Source organism: Acomys russatus, chromosome 5, assembly GCF_903995435.1.
Source record: "Acomys russatus chromosome 5, mAcoRus1.1, whole genome shotgun sequence".
NCBI lineage: Eukaryota > Metazoa > Chordata > Mammalia > Rodentia > Muridae > Acomys > Acomys russatus.
Genome location: NC_067141.1, coordinates 23,193,182 through 23,212,354, shown reverse-complemented (window position 1 = coordinate 23,212,354; position 19,173 = coordinate 23,193,182). Strand labels below are relative to the sequence as shown.

General features: G+C 52.9%; 1 protein-coding gene and 1 long non-coding RNA gene across 4 annotated transcripts in view; one reads left to right on the top strand and one right to left on the bottom strand.

Moving 5' to 3' along the window:
- LOC127189118 (uncharacterized) overlaps positions 1-19,173 on the top strand; it is a 64,063-nt gene that overhangs the window by 15,858 nt on the left and 29,032 nt on the right. The window lies entirely within an intron of this gene.
- Positions 4,205-17,306, bottom strand: Tspan32 (tetraspanin 32). Its single transcript, XM_051145707.1, is given in 10 exon segments — positions 4,205-4,364; positions 5,414-5,505; positions 5,734-5,763; positions 5,765-5,818; positions 6,893-6,979; positions 7,497-7,598; positions 11,259-11,333; positions 15,295-15,392; positions 16,285-16,399; positions 17,025-17,306. Coding segments are annotated over 10 exon segments (762 nt in total). The 5' UTR covers positions 17,091-17,306; the 3' UTR covers positions 4,205-4,321.

The following is a 19,173-nucleotide window of genomic DNA, read 5'->3' as shown; positions in this document are numbered from 1 at the left end:
AGGGGATAGTCTGGTCAGAGAACAGAGTGTACAGCAGAGCTGGAGGCCGTGGTGGCACCTGGCTACTTTGGGCTTTCTGCGCTGGGTTAAAAAGCCCCTAAAGCACGCTGGCTGAGTAGCGCTGAAATGAAGAAATAAGGATGATGATGTCGTTCTAGGCAGGGTCGGGTAGTCTGGGCTCTCTTGGCCCGCCACATTAGTGATGAAAGACGTGGCTACAGGAGTCAAGAGTCTCCCAGGAAGGAAGAACTTGGAAAACAGAACAAACCATGAGTGATTAAAGCCACACACACTGTGACGTGGTGACAAGCTGTAAGGAAGGACGCACCTTCTCTTACAGCATCCGATGGGTGGTTTTTCATGTTGTATTGTGTACATTTTACGAACTCTATCTCACGCTTCTTCCTCCTCCTCCTCTTCTTCTTCTCCTCTCTTCCCATTGTGTATGGGATTCTATAGTCCTTTCTCCTTCGTCCTCCTTTTCCTTTTTCACTCTTTCATGTTTCGTTATGTTTGTCCATTTGTTTTTAGCTTTTTGTTTGTCTTTTGTCTTGGTTTGTTTGTTTGTTTGTTTGTTTTTTGGTTTTTCGAGACAGGGTTTCTCTGTGTAGCCTTGGCTGTCCTGGACTCATTTTGTAGACTAGGCTGGCCTCGAACTCACAGTGATCTGCCTGCCTCTGCCTCCCGAGTGCTGGGATTAAAGGTGTGTGCCACCATGCCTGGCTTGTCCATTTGTTTTTGAAACAGTCTTTCTGTTTGGCCCAGGCTGGCCTCAAACTCACACTCTTTTTGCCTTTGCCTCTTTGAGTGCTGGGGTTATAGACACATCCTACCTCACCCTGTGTGCTGGTTTAGTTTTTGTCAACTTTACACAAACCTAGACATATCTGGGAAGAGGGAGTTGCAATTGAGGAATCGCTTTCTTGAGATTGATTAGTGATGATGTGGGAGGCCTCAGCCTGCTGTGGGTGGTGCTGTCTGGGCTGTATGAGAAAAAGCAGGCTGAGCAGGCCATGAGGTACAAACTAGCAGGCAATGCTCTGTGGTTTCTGTTTGAGTTCCTACCCCTAGGTCCTGCTCTGCTTGAGTTCCTGTGTTAGTTTTTCATTAATGACAAACTGTTACCCAACACATGAGCTAAATAAATTCTATCCTCCTTGAGTTGCTTTCGGTCAGTGTTTTAATCTCCAAACTAGGACACCCTGTATATTTGTGTTTTCTTTAATGTTGACTTTCTGGGTAGAATGACAAGAATAGAACCAAAGGAGTGCTTGCCAACAGAGACCCTGGACTTTCTGTTTTGGGGAACAAAATGCTTGCTACATTGGGGAAACTCCCTAGGGAGAATAACCCTATGTGTTCTCACACGTGGAGTACCTTATTCAAAGAGAGAGCCTCTTTGAGGAAGTGAATGTGTGAGAAGGAGGAGGCAGACCTCCTCAGAAACACAAGGTAGGCTTAACAGGCCTTCCCCTGTTGGTGACAAACTACAGGATAGCCCTGATTTGGGGGACCTACTCTTTCTGGGTCTGGATGTGAGGCAGGTTCTTCCCTCAGGAGTTCTCCTGTAGGCTGCATTTGACTAGGTCAGTGCATCTCCTTGGGACTTAGCAGCTCAAACAAACTATGTGACTATTCAAGAATATTCAAGAACAGGTGACAGTTCTTCTTTGAGGTGGCTGAACTGTCATGTGAAGGCGGCTACAGGAGGCAGAGTCTTAGATCCTGCGCCCAACCATGCTCTGTCTCAGGATCCCTCCTTAGGTGATCATGAGACCACTGTAAACATGCTAAGATTTCCCTCATCCCTTACAACAGGGATGAACCATGTGGACCCTGTGCTGAGCTAGCTACTCCCAGGAGGTCCTCCACCCTACCCAATCTTCAGAGTCAGAAAGTAGGACGGGAAGCCAGGAAGTGCCAAGGGAGCAGGGAGCCAGCATTGAATGGGGACAGAGTTTCAGTCTGGGAAGATGGAAAGTTCTAGAGGCGGATGGCGTGGGTGGATGTTAATTCTGCTGAGCTGTGCACTTGAAGGTGGTCAAATGGTCAGTGTCAGGCACTGTGCATTTTACCAGCATTAGAAGAAAGAATTCTTGTTCAGACAAGGAGCTCTTCATGTGGCCCTTAAAGCAGAGTGCTTCACCAGCTGGTGGAAGCCAGCGTGTGAGTTGCACAGGGAAGGCTCAGCCAGCCCCTGTGGGGATGGAGGAGGAGAGAACTCAACTCGCAGAGCAGATAGCCATCCTAGCTGGCAGCCACTGAGGGAAGAGGGACCACAAGCTCACAGCTGTAATCAATTAGGTGCTTCCAGCAGCCAGAGTGAGCCCAGATCAGAGAGCTTCTAGAAACCTCCCAGTAAGGCCCAGCTAACCTGTCCTCTTGCCTTCTTGGCCTCATGAGAGGCTGAGCAGAGGAGAACTTGCCCTCTTCCTTTGGGCTCTGACCCACAACCCTAACGTAGTGAATGGCTACGTCAAGCTGCTGTTATGAGGAGACATACACACCACATATATGTATACACACACATACCACACACATACACATATACCACGCACTCCCACATGCATACACACACTCATGTGCTGTAGGCATGGCCGTGCCTAGGACAGTGTTCGGGCACTGGGTTTCTGGGAAGTGATTAGACTAATCAGTGGATTAATCCATGGAAGAGTTCATAATTCAGTGACATTTTAAAAAGGGAAACTATTAGGTGAGGCCTAGTTTGAGGAAGAGGTCACCGGGCTGTGCCCTTGAGAGGGGTACCCTGTTTCCCTTGCTCTTCTCTCCGCGTCCAGGCCACCACGAGGTGTTAGCTTTCCTCTACTGTACGCATACTGTGCTGTGTTCTGTCTCACTTCGGGCCCTAGAACAACGAAGCCCGTTGATCATGGACAGAAACCCCCAGAAAACAGAAGTCAAACTAAACCTTTCCTTCCTCCGAGCCGCTTCTCTCGGGTATTTTGTCAGTGACAGAAACAAACATCGCCGCCAGGTTTATGCGCTGTGCTTCACAGCACAGAATGTGAGTGGAGCAGGGTCCAGGAGTGGCAGGCATGGGACTCCATCTGACCAGGGCTCCTGCCTGCCCTGTGTTGACTTTGTCTGTCCTTCCCTACTCTGTCCTGTTCCACAGACTCATGAAATCACCCTGTGCCCTCTGCAGGGAGCTGCTCACCTGCTGGCATAGATTGGATCCGGTGTCTTTGAGCTGGTCCATAGGCTCCTGGATGTCTGCCTTGTGTCTCGTGTTAGATCTGAAATGTCCTCCTCGAGCTCCTGTTCTGAATGTCCCCAGCTTATGGTGCTACTGTAGCGCCTGTCTGAGGTGGGCGTCTGGTTAGCAGAAGTGGATTGTTAGGGGTAGGTAGGCTTTTCAAGGTGATAAACCTGCCCCTGGATCCACTCTGCCTGGTCTCTGCTGTCGCATTAATTTTCTCAAGGAAACATAAACAAGAAACTGGTCACCCCACATAGGGCCATGGACAGTAGACCAAAGAAAGGAGTCTACCCAAGTTTCAACTGGAACCAGTGAGTTTATTGGGGTGAGGAGTCCCTTACAAGGAGGGTGGGTGGCCCCAAAATAGTTTTATCATCTGAAAGTCCCACCCCATGATAGGTGATGGCCTCACAGATTCTGGACCGTGGAGTCCTGGTTTCAGTTAACTTTTCATACCCCAGTATCCTAACAGTTTACTGGGCAGGAGGGAGAGGTGGCTGAAATCCCAAGTGAAGATGTAGCGACCTCTCCTCCCTAAACTAAGGAGCATTAGCAGCCCTGTGGCCATTACCAAAACCCAGGCTGTCACCATGTGGTTCTGCACATCCGCTTATCGTGACTACGGAGCCACAGTCATCTTTTGCTCCACAGTGACCCAGAGGAAAGGAGTTTACCTTAATATCTAGCCTCCGTCATTTGAATAAGTCGCTCTTTCTGCCTTACATTCCTGCTGCCACAGACATGGCCGCTCCCCCATGCCTTTGCTGTTGTGATGCACCGGAGTCTCTCTGAAGCCGTTAGGTGGAACAAATCTTTACTGTTTCTGGTGGCTGTCTGGCCACAACAACGTGAAAATAACTAACACACTTGGTAGAGTCTTCTCCACTTCCCTTGCCCCGCCATGTGGGAGACAAAGTTTATCTACTCCTTTGAGCATCATGTGAGGGCTCAGGGCCAGAGTCTTCATCTCTGTGGCTGAGCAGACAGGAAGCATCCTGCTAGACCCACTGGTTAACAAAAACCCATGCTTCAGAGGGACGTCGGATGGTTAGCAACCATGTGTGCTTCAGAGGGGCTTTGAGGCACCAGCCCACCCTGAGTCTATCTGAAGAAGCTGGGTTCCTGGGGATGGCAGCCATGAGCTCTGAGAAGCAAAGGGAGACAGGGAAGTTGTTCTGTATGTTCTAGAAAGAACTGGTAATCTGTTCCAGAGTGTGTTGTAAGGACTCTTTGGCTGCTGTAGAACATTCTAGAAGGTACTGGAATGGCCAAGAATGGTCTAGAGGGAGGGGTGAGGCTGTTTCAGAATGTTCTAGAAGGTAGTGTAAGGGGAGTATAATTCAGTCAGAGGCACGCACACATGCCCCTCCACCTGCCAATTAAATAAATAAAAAGTGGATAGATGAAAAAAAGGCTTGTCTTGCGAGCATAAGGACCTGAGTTTGATTGTAAAACCATTAAAAATGCCAGATATAATGATGCATGCTTGTAATTCCAGTATTGGGGAGGCAGAGACAGAAAGCTCTCGGGGGCTCTCTAGCTAGCCAGTCTACTTTAATTGGTGAACTCCAGTCTAGTGACAGACTCTATTTTAAAGCAGGACAGCATTTCTGAGGATGGCAGTTGGTGTTGTCCCCCGGCCCCTGCAGACACATGTGTGTACAATATGAACATTTAAAAATATGTCCCAGAATGCTGTGAAGGGAATTGGCAAGGCTATTTTCAGAACACAGAGAGGCAATGCAGATGCTGGACATAGAGATCCAGATGTCAGGGCATTAGGGGTGGGGTGGGGTGGGTGAAGCTGGCCTACCACCCACCAAGGAAGGTCCAAATGCTCTGGGAACAGAAGGGGCTTCCTGGCTGCTGGGACTGGTCCTTCTGACTCTGTGCATGAAGAGTCTGCAATTCCTTAAGACCAGATATCCTGGCCTGGGGGTTCTGCTGGGCGGTGGGGAATGTGGGGCTAGAATTTTCATGTCTCTGTGTTGGTGGCAGGGTGATGTCAAGGCTCATCAGAGACTAGAAGTGGGCAGAGCAGAGGAGGGCATGCTGTCACCCCACACTTGCCAAGAGCTCTCCTCCAGGGCAGATGTAACACGTTCATGGTGGGAGACGGAAATCCACCCTCCCACACCCCCGGGGGGCCTGTGGTGCTGTAAGACCCTTCTGGAGAGAGAGAGAGAGGCCTACCGTGGGGTCAGAGTGTATCTGCCTTTTCGGTCCAAGCCACAGTAGGAGTGAAAGGCAAACCAGAGGAAGGCGCAGAGCATCATAGCACATACCTAGAGCAGTCAGAAGAGATGCCCAGGAGTCAGCGGCCACCAAGAGCCCTGGTGACAGAGCCTTACCACTTCCAGGGACGTTTCTAAGACTGGGAAATGGAGGGCATGCGATAAACAAAGGGTCTCCTTCCTGGGTCAGGGGCTGTTCCCTCTCTGTGACTGGGCCTGGAAGATCCTGGTAGTGCCGTGACTAGAGTGTTGGCCTGGGGCAGTAACCCAGGGACTCACCGTGAGGGCCAGGCTGGTGCAGGTCAGGGTGGGCAGCAATACTGTAGTGTGTCCACAGAAAGTTCCTGATGCTCTGTAGGCAGTCCTGGACAGAGGGAGCACGCATGGTTGACCACCCTGGCTGGTCCTCCTAGCACAGTGTGCTTAGCTTCCTCCACCCAACCCCCCTCTCAACAGGGAGGTGATGGTTGGCATCCGGGACATTCATATGGTGGCATTTTTGTTAGGGATAGGCTGAGAGGCCTTTGAGAAGGGTGAGGATAGGCTGGGTCATGCAGAACCCCACAGGATGCTCTCTTGCCTTTCGGTAAGCAAGTGGTCTTCTTGGCCCTTACTGGCCTGAGCTGGCCTTTGCTTTTCTCCCACCAAGGGTCTTTTGCAGCCAGCTGTGGTCCCTTGCCACCCTGGGGGCAGAAGGCTGGCGGCCCAACTATTTGGTATTGGGGACCTGAGGAGTGTTCTTGGGTGGATGAGGCTCCCTGACTTTCAGCCCTTTCCCAGCAGGCCAGCTCCCTTCCCTTCTGGGCCTTGAGCCATTCCCCACCCTCTTGTTTCTTGGAGGGTAGCCAGACATCTCTCCCCATGAGATAGGGCTGGTTTGTTTCCAGGACAGCAGGGGGATGGGACAAGGAGGGGGCTGGGTAGAGAGATCGAGCCAGGAGGGGAGAATGAGTCAAGGCCTAGCCCTCAGGGCAAAAGGGCTACCCCTGTGCCCTTCCCCTAGTACTTTCTCCTTTTTCTGGGCCCCCTGGGGACCTGTCCTACTCCATTCCCCTCCCCTAAATATCTGATCATGCAGAGCCTTAGTTTTTGAGCTTCTAGAAGCTTCGGAGGGGAGGGTGGGGGAGGTTCTTGATGGCCTGGGAAAGCCGCCTGAAGGAAAGAGTGGGTGGGGCACATGCCTGCTGCTAGCCTGCAAAAGGGGGTTTGGCCTAGGGTTTGGGCCAAGCTGGCCATCCTGTGAGTTTCCTTCAGTTTACCTCACTGCGGGCCCCCTATCAAGGGGAATGGGGTTACATACCCAAGGCTCTAGGGCAGATCCCAAGATGTGAGAAGCCAAAGGGGCAAAGAGGATGAAGATGTCCCTTCCCAGGTAGAACTTGAAGTGCCCAAGCCTTATCTGACCTGAGTGCAGAAGCCTTCATTACTTCCTCCTCACCTCTCTCCTGGCCTCCTGGCCCTGACACATGATGGCTCCCGTGCTTGCCAGCAGCCCGAAAGGAGATTTCTTCCCACAACACAGAAACTACAAGACAGACCAGGGAGGAACATAGAGTGGGCAGGACTGCCTGATGGGGAAACTGAGGCACCAAAGCACAAGCTGAGTGATTCTGCAAATGGGGCCCCCCAAGAGACCAGAGCCAGGGGTCAGGGATCACACCTGCTTCTGGAAAAATAGCCACTGGTGGCTTTGGCCTGGAGATGGAATGGCCTGGCTCTCCGGGGGCTGCTTGCCCTCACAAGCAGGGCCCTACTGCCTGCCTGGTAGCTGAACACCTACTTTCTTGAATAACACCCAATTCCTTCTTGGAATTCTCAGCCCCTGTTGAAGAGGGGTGTTGCCCTTTTATTTTACACATTGGCCCATATGTTTGGATAGCCAGTCCTAGCTGGAGCAAAGGGGAATGGGTGGGAGCTCAGTCATCTACCCACAGTGGGACCTGTGTCCTGGGACCTCCTCCTGAAGCTTGGCCAGGATGTCTGACTCTAGAGGATTTCTGGCACCCACTCTCTGGAGCACATCAAGTATGACCCTAGCTCACCGTGTCGTGGATGATGGCCAGCTCCTGCCACCAGTTGCTAGATGGGCTCTTAATTGCCTGATCATATATGAGGTCATAGGTGTCCAATACCGCATCTTCCACCTGCACCAAAAGCATCACAGGAGGAAATGGCCTGAGGGAGACCCAGGGAAGCCCACATCCTCGGTCTCCTTCTCCAGGGACTTTCCTTCTACCATGGCAATCCTGTGGCTTGCCTGTTGCCCTTGAGGCTCCCAAGAGTTAAAGAAAAGACCAGCAGAGCTCAGCTGCCCACCTTCAGTGATGGCTTCTGAGCAGCATGGGGTGGCGTCCTGGTGCTCCCGCCGGCCCAGATATACACAATAGGGCCAGCCTGTTGAGAAGCATGGACAGAGGCCTGGGTCTTTCTCCAGAACTATCCAGAATACTGGGAAGATAAACTCTAAGTCTTGGACCAGGGAAGGTAAGGGTATCTGGTGTCAGATACAGGTAGAAATGGAAGAGGAAGGAAGGAAGCTGGCCATGCCTTTGCTCCACACACAGAACGCCTAGACTGTTTTGCTTCTGTCTGCTAGCTCTGTTTTCTCCACTCTGCTTAATCCCTACCCTAAGATGCTCTCCCCCAGGCCAAATATGTTTTCAGAGGCAAGCTGGAATTTCATCTCTCCCAGGAATGCATCTTGGACATGTGGGACTCACTGGTCTCCTGACCCAGGGCACTTCCTTCCACAGCTTTCTGCCTTGAAGACCCTGAGTCCTCCCCACTCCCAGCCTCATGCCAGGCCAGCAGCCAGGTCACACAGAGGGTTGTCCTAAATGGCTGGGGTGATGCTGAAGCCCTTATGTCTCCTCTGGCCACTCATGCCTTTCAGAAAGGAAGGGTGTCTGTCCCACAGCCTGATGTCCTCTATGGGCCACAGGACCTGCTGCCTGCAGGTCATAGTGGGCAGGTTGGCAATTAGAGGTGCTTGGTTAGTCCAGCCCAGGCCCCAGGCCCCTGCAGGAGCCAGGGGAACTCCGTGCTAACTGCTGATCCTGGCACCAATTCCTCCCTCTCCATCCATGCAACAGAGCCAGACATCCTTATGAGTCATCCCCAGCTCAGCCTGCCCTGGCCCTCCCCCACCCCGGGGCAGGTGCCAAGCTGGCCTTGGTTGCTCGTCAGTGGGGCCAGAGCCCTCTCATGGGCTCAGCTTCTTCAGGCCTGTGGGGCTACTGTGTCCTTAAGGGAACAAATCCCGGGAAGGCTGAGAATGCCTCACGCTGGCCTGGAATGGGTGGGGCAGGTAGCAGAAACAGGCAGGGGCACTTGGACTCGCCCTTTTTGTACCTCATCAGTTCTACCACTTTTCGAGGATGTCCCAGCACCCAGGGGCCCTCTGTCCACTGTCATTCCTACAGGACAATAGGGATGACATCAGCTCTAGCGCTCAGCTCAGCTTGGTTCTGCCCAGCATCCCACCCCCACGTGCAGAACAACAGAGCTCTGCCTAGACCTCAGAACCTGATCTTGGGGCCTTGGAGGCCAGGCTGAACTCTCTCTCTCTCTCTCTCTCTCTCTCTCTCTCTCTCTCTCTCTCTCTCTCTCTCTGCAGAGCCCAGCACTGGAGCAGGGGGTAGTACATTGCCATCTGTACCCATGTTGGCATTCAGGGTGCTCTGAAAGGGACTGAGGCTGGAGTTTTCATGGGAATATGGACAGTGGACCAGAGGTGACCTAAACCAGGGCCACAAGCCTCCACATCATTTGTCCAGGGGTCCCTCCTACCAAGGATCCATGGCTGCAGAGCTGGCAAGCAGTCTCTGGCTTAGAAACTCTCCTTTGTAAGTGTTTTGTCCAGTGTGGAGGGTGGAGGAAGCCCCGCGTGTATGACGTCCTGAGTGGGTATTTGTTGTCAAGGACCACAGCCTCAAACCCACGAGAAGTCGGCAAAGCCACCCACCCTGCGAGTCTAACATTAGCGAAAGCTGCTTCTTGTCTAGCTGTGTACACTAAACCCTGTCTCCTTGTTTATTGGTATGTCCTAACCCTGCCTCCTTGTTCAGCTGTATATAATAAACAGACTGAGCTGCTGGGGCCAAGGAGGCTGCCATTTTCCATCAGAGAGCTGAAACCAACTGATCCCAGCTTTTCTGTACGTGTCTGTGCTGTGTCTGTTTCTCACTCGTTTGTATCCCCCCCCCAGCCCCTCAAAATGAGGTCAATCCTCATTTTGGGCTATGCAGGACACAGCAACCCAAGTTACTGCAGACTGAGAACTCATGTCCAGGGCACCGCCCCCTCTCCAAATCTTTCTTCCTAAGACCAGGATACTGTGATATCTGCCAGGGCTTGGTGAAGCCCCTCCCCCACATTTGCCAGCTCAGGATGGTACAGATGGGCTGTACAGCCATGGGCAGGAGGGACCCCATGTGGAGCCGCAGGTGGCTTGTGGACCAGCGATGAGTCCTGAGGCTACATAGACATGTCTGTTCTATGCTTGGTCTTGACATGAATTATTAAAGAAAGCTAAACAATTCATTCTCCGCTCCTAGGGGACAGTGGGAGATTGTGGCAAAGTAGCTCTGCAGCCACAGTGAGGGGGTTAATGAATAGCCCTATCACACTGTATTCATCACATAGCAGGCTGAGCCACACTGCCATCCTCACCAACCACGGATGCCTGCCAAGGCCTGTGTCCTGGTTGCGGGGGTGTGGAGAGGCCTCATCCCAGCCCAGGATAACTGAGAACTAGGTCCACATTCGAGGCAACCTGGAGGACAGGGGAGCCTGAGTGGCCCCCTGCACTGCTGCTTCATCTCTACCATGTAGTAGTAGCCGCCCTCCACCAGGGCCGTCTACTCTCCATGTATAAAAGAAGCTTACATAGAGGCCCAGGGAGGGTAAAGGACTTGGTCAACGCTGTCCTTGCTGCCCTGATTTTCAAACCCAAGTTGTCTTCACCAAGGGTACCTCTAGGTAGCTCTCCAGGGCTCACAGGGGCCCTGCTGGAATTCAGAACTCCCAAGACAATAGATGAGCTGACAGGCCAGGGTCCAGGAGAAAGCCCTACCCCACCCAGGGTCAGGCAGGCCTTAGAGAATTGCCCTAGTAGCCAGTCTTATGGTGATTGGAGAAAGCCCCACCCCCTCCTTCCCTCCCTCTCCCCCCCCCCCCCCCCCGCAGTCCCCCAGCCCCCCACCCCCGTCCTGTAGAATAAGCACTGGTTGCTGTCTGTTCTCCTGGTCCCTGTGAAGCCCCTGCACATTCTGGACCCCGAGTCTAGGGCTCAGAATGTAAACACAGCTTTGGAACAGGGAGATGGGCCTCGGCTGCTGCAGGCCAACCCGAGGCCAGTCCCTGCTGATACCTGGCAGCTGTCTCGACTGAGGCCACCCACGCTTTGACCCAGACCTCCAGCCATCCAGAACCCACCCACTCCCTCCCCACACACTAAGTGGGCAGGGAATGTTCAGCCAAAAATGTTGCTTGGCCCTGCTGCTTCGGGCAGAACTTCTGGACACCCATGCCCTCAAGCCATTGTGGGAGTTCAACCCCCTTCCAGGACCTCTGGACCATAGGGGGAAAAAAAAATTCTGTCTGTCTGTCTGTCTGTCTGTCTGTCTGTCTGTCTCTTTCTCTGTCTGTTTGTCTCTCTCTGTCTCTGTCTCTCTCTCTCATATCAGGATTGGTGTGAGCCTTTGGGGCTCTCCTTGGGTAGAGAAGAGGGGTGAAGCAGGAAAAAAAAACCTCTGGGCAAAGAGCCTGGCTGGCCCAGGGGGGAGGGTCCTGGCTGCACTCACCTGGGTAGGGTTGTGGAATCTCCAGAAGACCACCTGCACCAGGATGCAGAAGGATAAGGCGAAGCACAGGAAACCCTGGGGACAGAGATGGCCTGGTCACTGCACAGCCAGATTATGTGGCCTGGGGAGACAAGGCATGGTACCAGGTGGGTAGCTTCTGTAGATGGGCAAGGCTGAGGTACAGGTCTGAGCCCCATTCTCGATACTGCCTGGGGAGGAGGGGAGGCTCTTTCTGGGAATTCCTTCCCCAGGCTTTGTGTGCCTCCAAGGACCGGTGTGTGATGTAAGGTGCCACACTGCTTTCCCAGGAACGGTAGGCTTTTCCAGTATGGTGGAGACCCCTCCCTGCCCAGGCAGCGCCTCCATGTATCTGAAATTCTGGCAGCAGAACCTCCTAACCTACCCCTTTAAACAATTTTTAGACTTTTTTTAAACATTTACATTCCTTATAAGCACATGTATGGGGAGGCCAGAAGAAAGACATTGAATCCTCTGGACCTGTACTTGGGTCCTCTGGAAGAGCAGGCAGCCCTTATAACTGCTGAGCCATTTCTCCAGCCACCCAGTATCATCTAGCCCAGGCTGGCCTTGAGCTCATGATGCAGCTGCCTTCAAACCCTCAGTGCTATGATTACAGGTGTATGCAAGCACCACCTTTTATTCAGCGCTAGTGACTGGACCAGGGCCGTGCACGCTAGGCAAGCACTCTACCAAGTGACCCACATCCCCAGCCGGAAAGTTCCCTCTTGAAGGTAGGGATGGCTGCCTCATACAGGATGTCTTCTGTGGGCTCTTTGTTGTTTTGTTTCTGACACTCGTTTCCAAGGAGACCCCAACTGCTACAGCCTGACTCATCCAGGACCACAGCCCACAACCCCAGGCATAGGTTTGACACCTCAGACACTGTGCCCTTCCTCCCCTCGTGAGTTTCCTCCCCTTCCTCTACACCACCGCATGGGTCCCTGTGGTTACCCTACTGGCAGCCCTCACCCAGAGTGCTAAAAGGGAGATCTTTGCACACTGCACCCGGAAGGGAACTCTGCTATAGCTGGGTAACAGACTTAGAGGACAATGCAGATCATCTCTCCCCTGACCATGTACTGGTACAAGTCCCTACACTTTTGTGGATAGTTTCAGGGCCATTCTAGACTAGGAACCCTGTTTCTCAGCAGGGCCCACCAAAGTCCCATCTAATGACCTCATATCTAGGGGGTACCCTCTGAGCCTCTGCCTGGTGCTCTTGATAGTCAGTCTCAGCACCGTGCACATGGCTCCGCCCAGTACACAGAAGCCCCTGTGTAACCATTGAGCCCTCTGTATCAGCCACCTCCGGTTCCAAAGTGTCACTAGCATGTCACTCAGTGGATATGGCCAGCTGTGGCCTGGCTGTCTCAACCTACCCTCACTCAGGGGTAACCCCCATGAGAAGTGACCAGAATGCAGAGGAACCTAGTCATCGGCCAGGATGACAGGAGCATGCCAGGGCCAGCTTAGCCCTGGGGTCATCTGCACTGGCCCTCAAACTTCTGTGGGTGTGGGCTCTGCAGGGATGTGGCGGGGGGTGGGGAACCCCTTCTTCTGCTTCCTCCTGCCTGTTGCGGAGCTTGCATCACTGTCTTGGAGTTGGCCCCTGGGTTGCCTGCTACTCTGCTCTCCCTTTGCCTTTATCTCTCCTCTTCCTCCTTCTCCCCTTCTCCTTGCTTTCTTCCACTTTTTCTTTCTTCTCCTCCCTCCTTTTCCCTCTTGCTGGCAGTATAGGGTAGCCTTCCCCATCTGGAAGCCACTCCTCAACTCTGCCTCCCAGCTGAGGCTGTGAGCCAGCCCCAAGAGCCCAACCCTTTCTGGAAACCATTTCATTGCTCAGGAGGGAGCCTCTCCCTCTCTCTCCCCGGCCCCTATGTCTCCTGTCTCTGTCTCTCTCTCTGTGTCTCTGTCAGTTTCTCTCTCTCTCTCTCTCTCCTCCCCCCCCCTCTCTCTCTGTGTGTGTGTGTGTGTGTGTGTGTAGTAAAGGTCATAAGATGTGCAGAGTGCAGAGAGAGAGGTTGGGCCTGGCCTACCATGACCATTTTCTCTCTACTCATTCTAAATGAAAATAAGTGAATAAACTCGTAAACAACTTGAATCTCCTTCCTGCAGCCAGATCGCTCTTTCATTTCCCCAGTTGCAGAAGGAGGGGCAGGAAAGGGGGCGGGGCAGCAGTGAGCACAGAGTCATGTTGGGGGTTGTCTCCATTCCCTGCCCCCCTTTATGTACTTTATATGTGCTCCTACACCCAGGCATGTTAGGCACAGCACACAGGCAGACACAGAGCCATGGTGAATAAGGCAGGCAGAGACAGACAGCACCACCATGCACACAGGCACAAGCATAAACACGCCACGAAGGGGTTGTGACCGTTGGAACTCTCACTGGCCCTGTGGTGGCTGAGTTGAGCTTACTATCCATGCTGAGGTAGAAGATGCTGGGATTCAACAAAGTGCAGAGCCCACGCTGGGCTGGGAGTGACCTCGGGAACACAGGAGGAGTCTGGATGTGTCTTTTAGCCTAACTCGCGTAAACTGCACGGCACCAGGCTCTGAGTCTGTTAGGGATGTGAACTGGAACTGAAGCTTTGGAAAGCCTAGGTGGGTTCTAATGCTCCTGGAATCCTTTGCCCACAGGTCAAGTGCCAAGCAGGATGTGGGAGGAGCTTGAGAGGGCTGCAATGGCTTAGGAGCCGAGCCCTTTGGCCCACCTATTTACTGCCTTCTGCCTTACAGTCTCCTCGCTGACTATGGTGCCCCCTGGTGGCTGATGTCATACCCGCGTGCAGGCCCTTCACGCCGCCTTCTGGGTGCCTCTGCCTCCATCTTGTCTTTTTTCCATGCTTCCCTCTAGCAAGGCACAAATCCTGGGCGGGTCGCATCCCACCAGCCCAGCAGCCCACAGTGACCACTTCACTAGGGCCTCCCTCTGGGCCCTAAATCTGTTATCTTTGTTTAGTGCTTTTCATGGCCAGCGTGGTCTCTGCCCTGTCCAGTGAGGCTAGAGTGCCAGGTTCTGCCTAGTCCGTTATCCAGACCCACCCAGGTCTGGCTGGTCCCTGAAGCAACTCTAGGAAGTGACTCTGCCCCTGTCTCTGGAGACCAGGGTCATCAGCAAATGAACTGAGCATCAAGATGGGGTTTCAAAGTATAGTTGCAGTCTGTTATCCAGGAAGCAAAGCAAAGCCCCCAGCCCAGGTTCCTGGGGGAGGGGGGGAGGTCATGGATTCTCCCAGTCACTCACAGGCAGAGGTCAGGAGGCCTACAAGCAGGGCTTCAGGCATGGATGGAGATGGGAGATGAGGTCTCATGCCTGGAATGGAGAGGGTAGGTCAGAGACTAGGGGATCAGGAAGGAGCTGCCCCAGTTCACATGACCGCGGAAGCCTGGATCTAACAGGGACAGGGTGGCCATGGGAAAGGTCCTGGCAGATAGATTCCGAATTGACCATTGAGAGTTGTAGGGGCACACTCAGGCACCCAGATGGAGAAATAGATAGAGCATCAACAAGGGCTTTCTTCTGTGGGGTTGTGAAACTTCCCTTCAATGGCTGGACAAGGACAGTGGACCTCTGAGAAGGACGCCCAGGTTGCAAAAACAGCTACAGGGACTTCCCCCTCCCCCTTGTCCCTGTTGGTCTATCCTTGGTGGTCTGAAAAGTGGAATTCATCCGGTCCTGTCTCCAGGCCTCACTAAGTATGAGATGTCTCCAGGACTGAGAGGCGCCTCCCCGCCGCCCCCCTCTCTCTGCCAAACCTCTGTTGGATCTGAGGAAGACAGGATGAAGCAGAGCTCTGTGGAGACTTCTGACCCAGGTAAAGGTTCTTGATTGGGCAAGTGGAAGGTCTTAACTATAGTCCCTTTTAGCACCCTCATCTCCATACTCAGTACAAAGGCCGTTGCTTCTTTCTGGATACTCCTGCTAGGGTCAGGCAGGTCCCTGGACTTATTCCTCTCAGGTGTCCCTGCCTGAGATGTAGGAGCTGGGATCATGTGGCAGCACACAAACTTACCGCAGCCATGAGGCCATGGGCCTCCCTCACAGTGGCTACGGTGCTCAGAGCAGCGCCCAGGCTCAGCAGCCCTGCCAGGCTGATCCCCACGTAGAAAGCTGTGGGAAGACAGAAGCAGAGGATAAGGAGTCTAGCATTGGGTCTAGGCATGGAGGTTGGAGCTGAAATCTACTCTGGGGGTCACAGAACTAGAATTAAAGTTCTGCAGAGTTCCCAAATGGCACATATCTCTGGCCCAAGAAGAAGGGCCGTCCCATGGCCCAATAGCCTTTTTCCTCCCAAGTCTGGGAAGGAACAGGAAAGAGCAAGGGAGAAGCTAGGGGGGCATACTCTGTTTCCTATTTCTCCTGTCCTCCCTGCCTCACAGGCTATCTTTAAGTCACATCCCCATACTCTAGTGACAGGTGGCAGTGTGGGGCTGTGACCTTATCAGTCCAGGCCCAGGCCCCAGGCTTCCTGCCTGGGGGATGCCTAGTGCCTTGGAAGGCAGGGGGCCTAGGGACTGGGGTTGCCAATCCCCCATTCAGGGGCCTCATTTTCTCCCATTGTTTCCTACTGGGTGGTTACCTTCCTAGGTTCCTTGCATACCTAACACCCCTTCATTAAAGTATCCTTGCTCTTGTGGAAACAGGATGCCCTGGCAGGTTTGGCCCTAGCTGGGCATTTTCTGCCCTGCTGAGTCCCTTATGCCGATCTGAGTCTAACCTCAGGAGAACCTTGCTCTGAAAGCACAGATCTGGGGCCTGCCCCAGTCTGAACACTCCTATGTGGTAACAGAGTCAGGGCAGGAGTGCCTGCTGTCACCTAAACCTCCCCACCTTTGTCAGTGCAGCCAGGACACTAGGGTGTCCCTTCCATATCCCCGACCTCTGGCTTCTGCCCAAAGCCAGCTCTTCTGGACAGCCTAGGACTGGGAAGTGAGGTTGGGTCCTCCCGGATGCTCCAGAGCCCTCCCACCTCCACCCCACAGCCATTTCTAGCCTCACTTACCCCAGTAGTGCATAGCGTTGTAGGGGTTCTCCTCCCAGGATCCACGGCCAATGACAGCAAAGTGATCTCCAAAGTGAGTGACAACTGCCATGGTGGCCGTAGAGAGGCCTAGCAGCTGAGAGTGGGGTGGGCTCATCGTCAGAACTTGGGAGTTGCAAAGGCCCTCCCACAATGACAGTGTATGAAGTCTGGGCTTCCGGGGACTCCAGCCTGGCTCCCGGGGACTCCAGCATGGCTCCCGCCAGCTTTTTGGGTGCATAGAAGCAAGACAGCTGCAGGAGGCCTCCATGTTTTTGTAGGTGGAAGAAGGTCCTCCCACCCACAGACCCCCTACCACATACACACAGATAAGTATGCAACACACATACCTGTGCCCATTTTCTCTAAGGACCCAGAAGCTCACACATCAAACTTGTCCTCACAGACTCTGCAGTCCCTGCTCTTTCCAGATCCCAGGTAGCACCCCTTCCTGGCAGTCCCCGCACACTCTAAGTCACCAGCCATCCTAGGTTCTCCCAGACTTTTCACTGACCCTTGGGGTGGCAGCTGTGCCTGCAAGGACAGCATGTACAGATGTACACAGTCCTCTAAGGGTAGCCAACCGGGGGACCCAGAGCCAGTCTGCTGGGGCTGTGGTGTGGGGGAAGGGAGACCGCAGTGCTGGAGGCCTGGGCATGGTGAACTATTACCTCTGCTGCTAACCTACCCACCCACTCCTTCTGCCCCCACTTGCATGTTACCAAGGCCAAGAAGTTGGTGAGCAGTATCTGGCATTTGGCAATCTTGATTCGATTCCAGTGGCCCATGGTGTTCGGCTCCTTCCCTCTCCTCTCCTCTTTCTGTTCCTTTCTCCTCCCTTCCCCTCCCCTCTCCTGCCTTCTTCTTTACTCCCCTCCCTTCTGTGGTTCCCCACTGGGTGGGGACCTCAGACCACAGCTGACAGAGTAGGTAGGCTGTGTCCTCCCATCTGTCAACAGCCCTTGCAACCTAGTGGCTGGGCAGGAGGAAGGAAGAAAGGCAGGCAGGAAGAGGGGCGGTTGCTGTACCTGCTGCTGCCCTGCCCTGGCCCAAGACAACTGGGCCTTTGTAAATGTAAGAGGCCTCCCTGTGGGTGGGCTGAGCCACTCTGTGGCATGGGGGAGGGGTGGAGTCTTCAGGGGAGCAGGAAGAGGAGGGCCGCATGCCTGGCATTGGTTATAAGGGTGTACTAATCTTCTACTAACCCTAACTGCCCAGCCACATATGAACCTTTGGTGTTTGGATTAGACCCTGTGTCCCAAAGAACTAGGATTAATCCCCAAACAGGACTCCTGCAGGTGGTGACTGTGTCTCATGGCCTGATGCTATTGGACAATTTGTAATCAGCACAGAGGGGAAGGATGTGATAGAGTTAAGTAAGGTTCAGGAATGTCCAGGGTTTGGGCAAACAGGTATGGTACATATGTAGGAGTTTCAAGGTGGGGCAAAGTTTATGAGTATTGACCCTTGGTAGGTTCGCCATCTTTGATAGAAAACAAAAGCAAAAACAAAAAACAAAAATATGTTTCTCACAACCAAGACCTGAAAGGCTGAGGCAGGATGGTAGTAAGTTAGAAGCTAACCTAACGCACATAGAGAGACCATACATCAAAATAAATAGGATGGGGAGATGGCTCAGTTGAAGTGTTTGCCCTGCGAGCATGAGGTCCTGAGGTTGGATTTCCTAGAACGTATGTGAAAGAAGCAAGGCATGGAGCGGGGCATGGTGGCGCACACCTTTAATGCCATCACTCAGGAGGCAGAGGCAGGTGGACCTCTGTGAGTTCGAGGTCAGCCTGGTCTACAGAGTAAGTCTAGGACAACCAGGACTGTTACACAGAGAAACCTTGTCTTGAAAAAACAAAAAAAAAATGAAAACAAAAAACAAAAGTCAGGCATGGCCATACATGCTTATAATTCCACTGCTATAGAGGCGGAAACAGGATGATTCCTGGCTCACAGGCCAGCCAGCCTCACCTACTTGGCTTCTCCTAGCCTGTGGGAAACCCTGTCTTAATAAACTAGTTGAAAGGCTCCTAGGGAAGGGCACCTGAGGTTGACATGCCTGTGTCTCCAGGCACACACACTTACATAAATACACAATGATAAAGAAACCATCTGAGGGGCTGGAGAGATGGCTCAGTGGTTAAGAGCATTGGCTGATCTTCTAGAGGTCCTGAGTTCAATTCCCAGCAACCACATAGCGGCTCCCAACCATCTGTAATGAGATCTGAAGCCCTCTTCTGGTGAGCATGTCTACATCAGGTAGAGCACTCATATACAGAAAATAAGCAAATCTTTAAAAAGAAAAGAAACCATCTGAAATGCCGTCAGCCACTTTTTGAAAAGGGAACAAGTGTTTGCTTACTTCAAATTTCGGCGCCCCACAGGAGGATCTATGCCTCGTGCCCATAGGGCTCTCAGTTCAAACAGGCATCTGCACCAGTCATGGGGGTGGCACATACATGAATCCAGCACACAGGGAGGCAGAGGCATCTCTCTGAGTTCAAGGCTGGCCTGGTCTACAAAGTGAGTCCAGGACAACAAAAACTACACAGAGAAACCCTGTCTGGAAAAACCAAAACCCAACCCAAAAAAAAAAAAAAAAAAAAACCAAACAAAAAACAATCATGCATCTGCAATGACACAGAATGACAAAACCCATGGACAGTGCTGTACTGCAAATTTAAAATACATGTGCATCATACTAAATGGGCTTTCGAGCCATGCTGTGCCTGGCCAGAACATGAGTGCCCTATATAAATCTGGGCATGTCTAAATATTTGAGGCTGTTTCTGGGCACTCCAGCAAAAAGTGCACGGCTCTCCTTTCACATCCTGTAATGTAGGGCCCTCCTGGCCAGGGGGCACC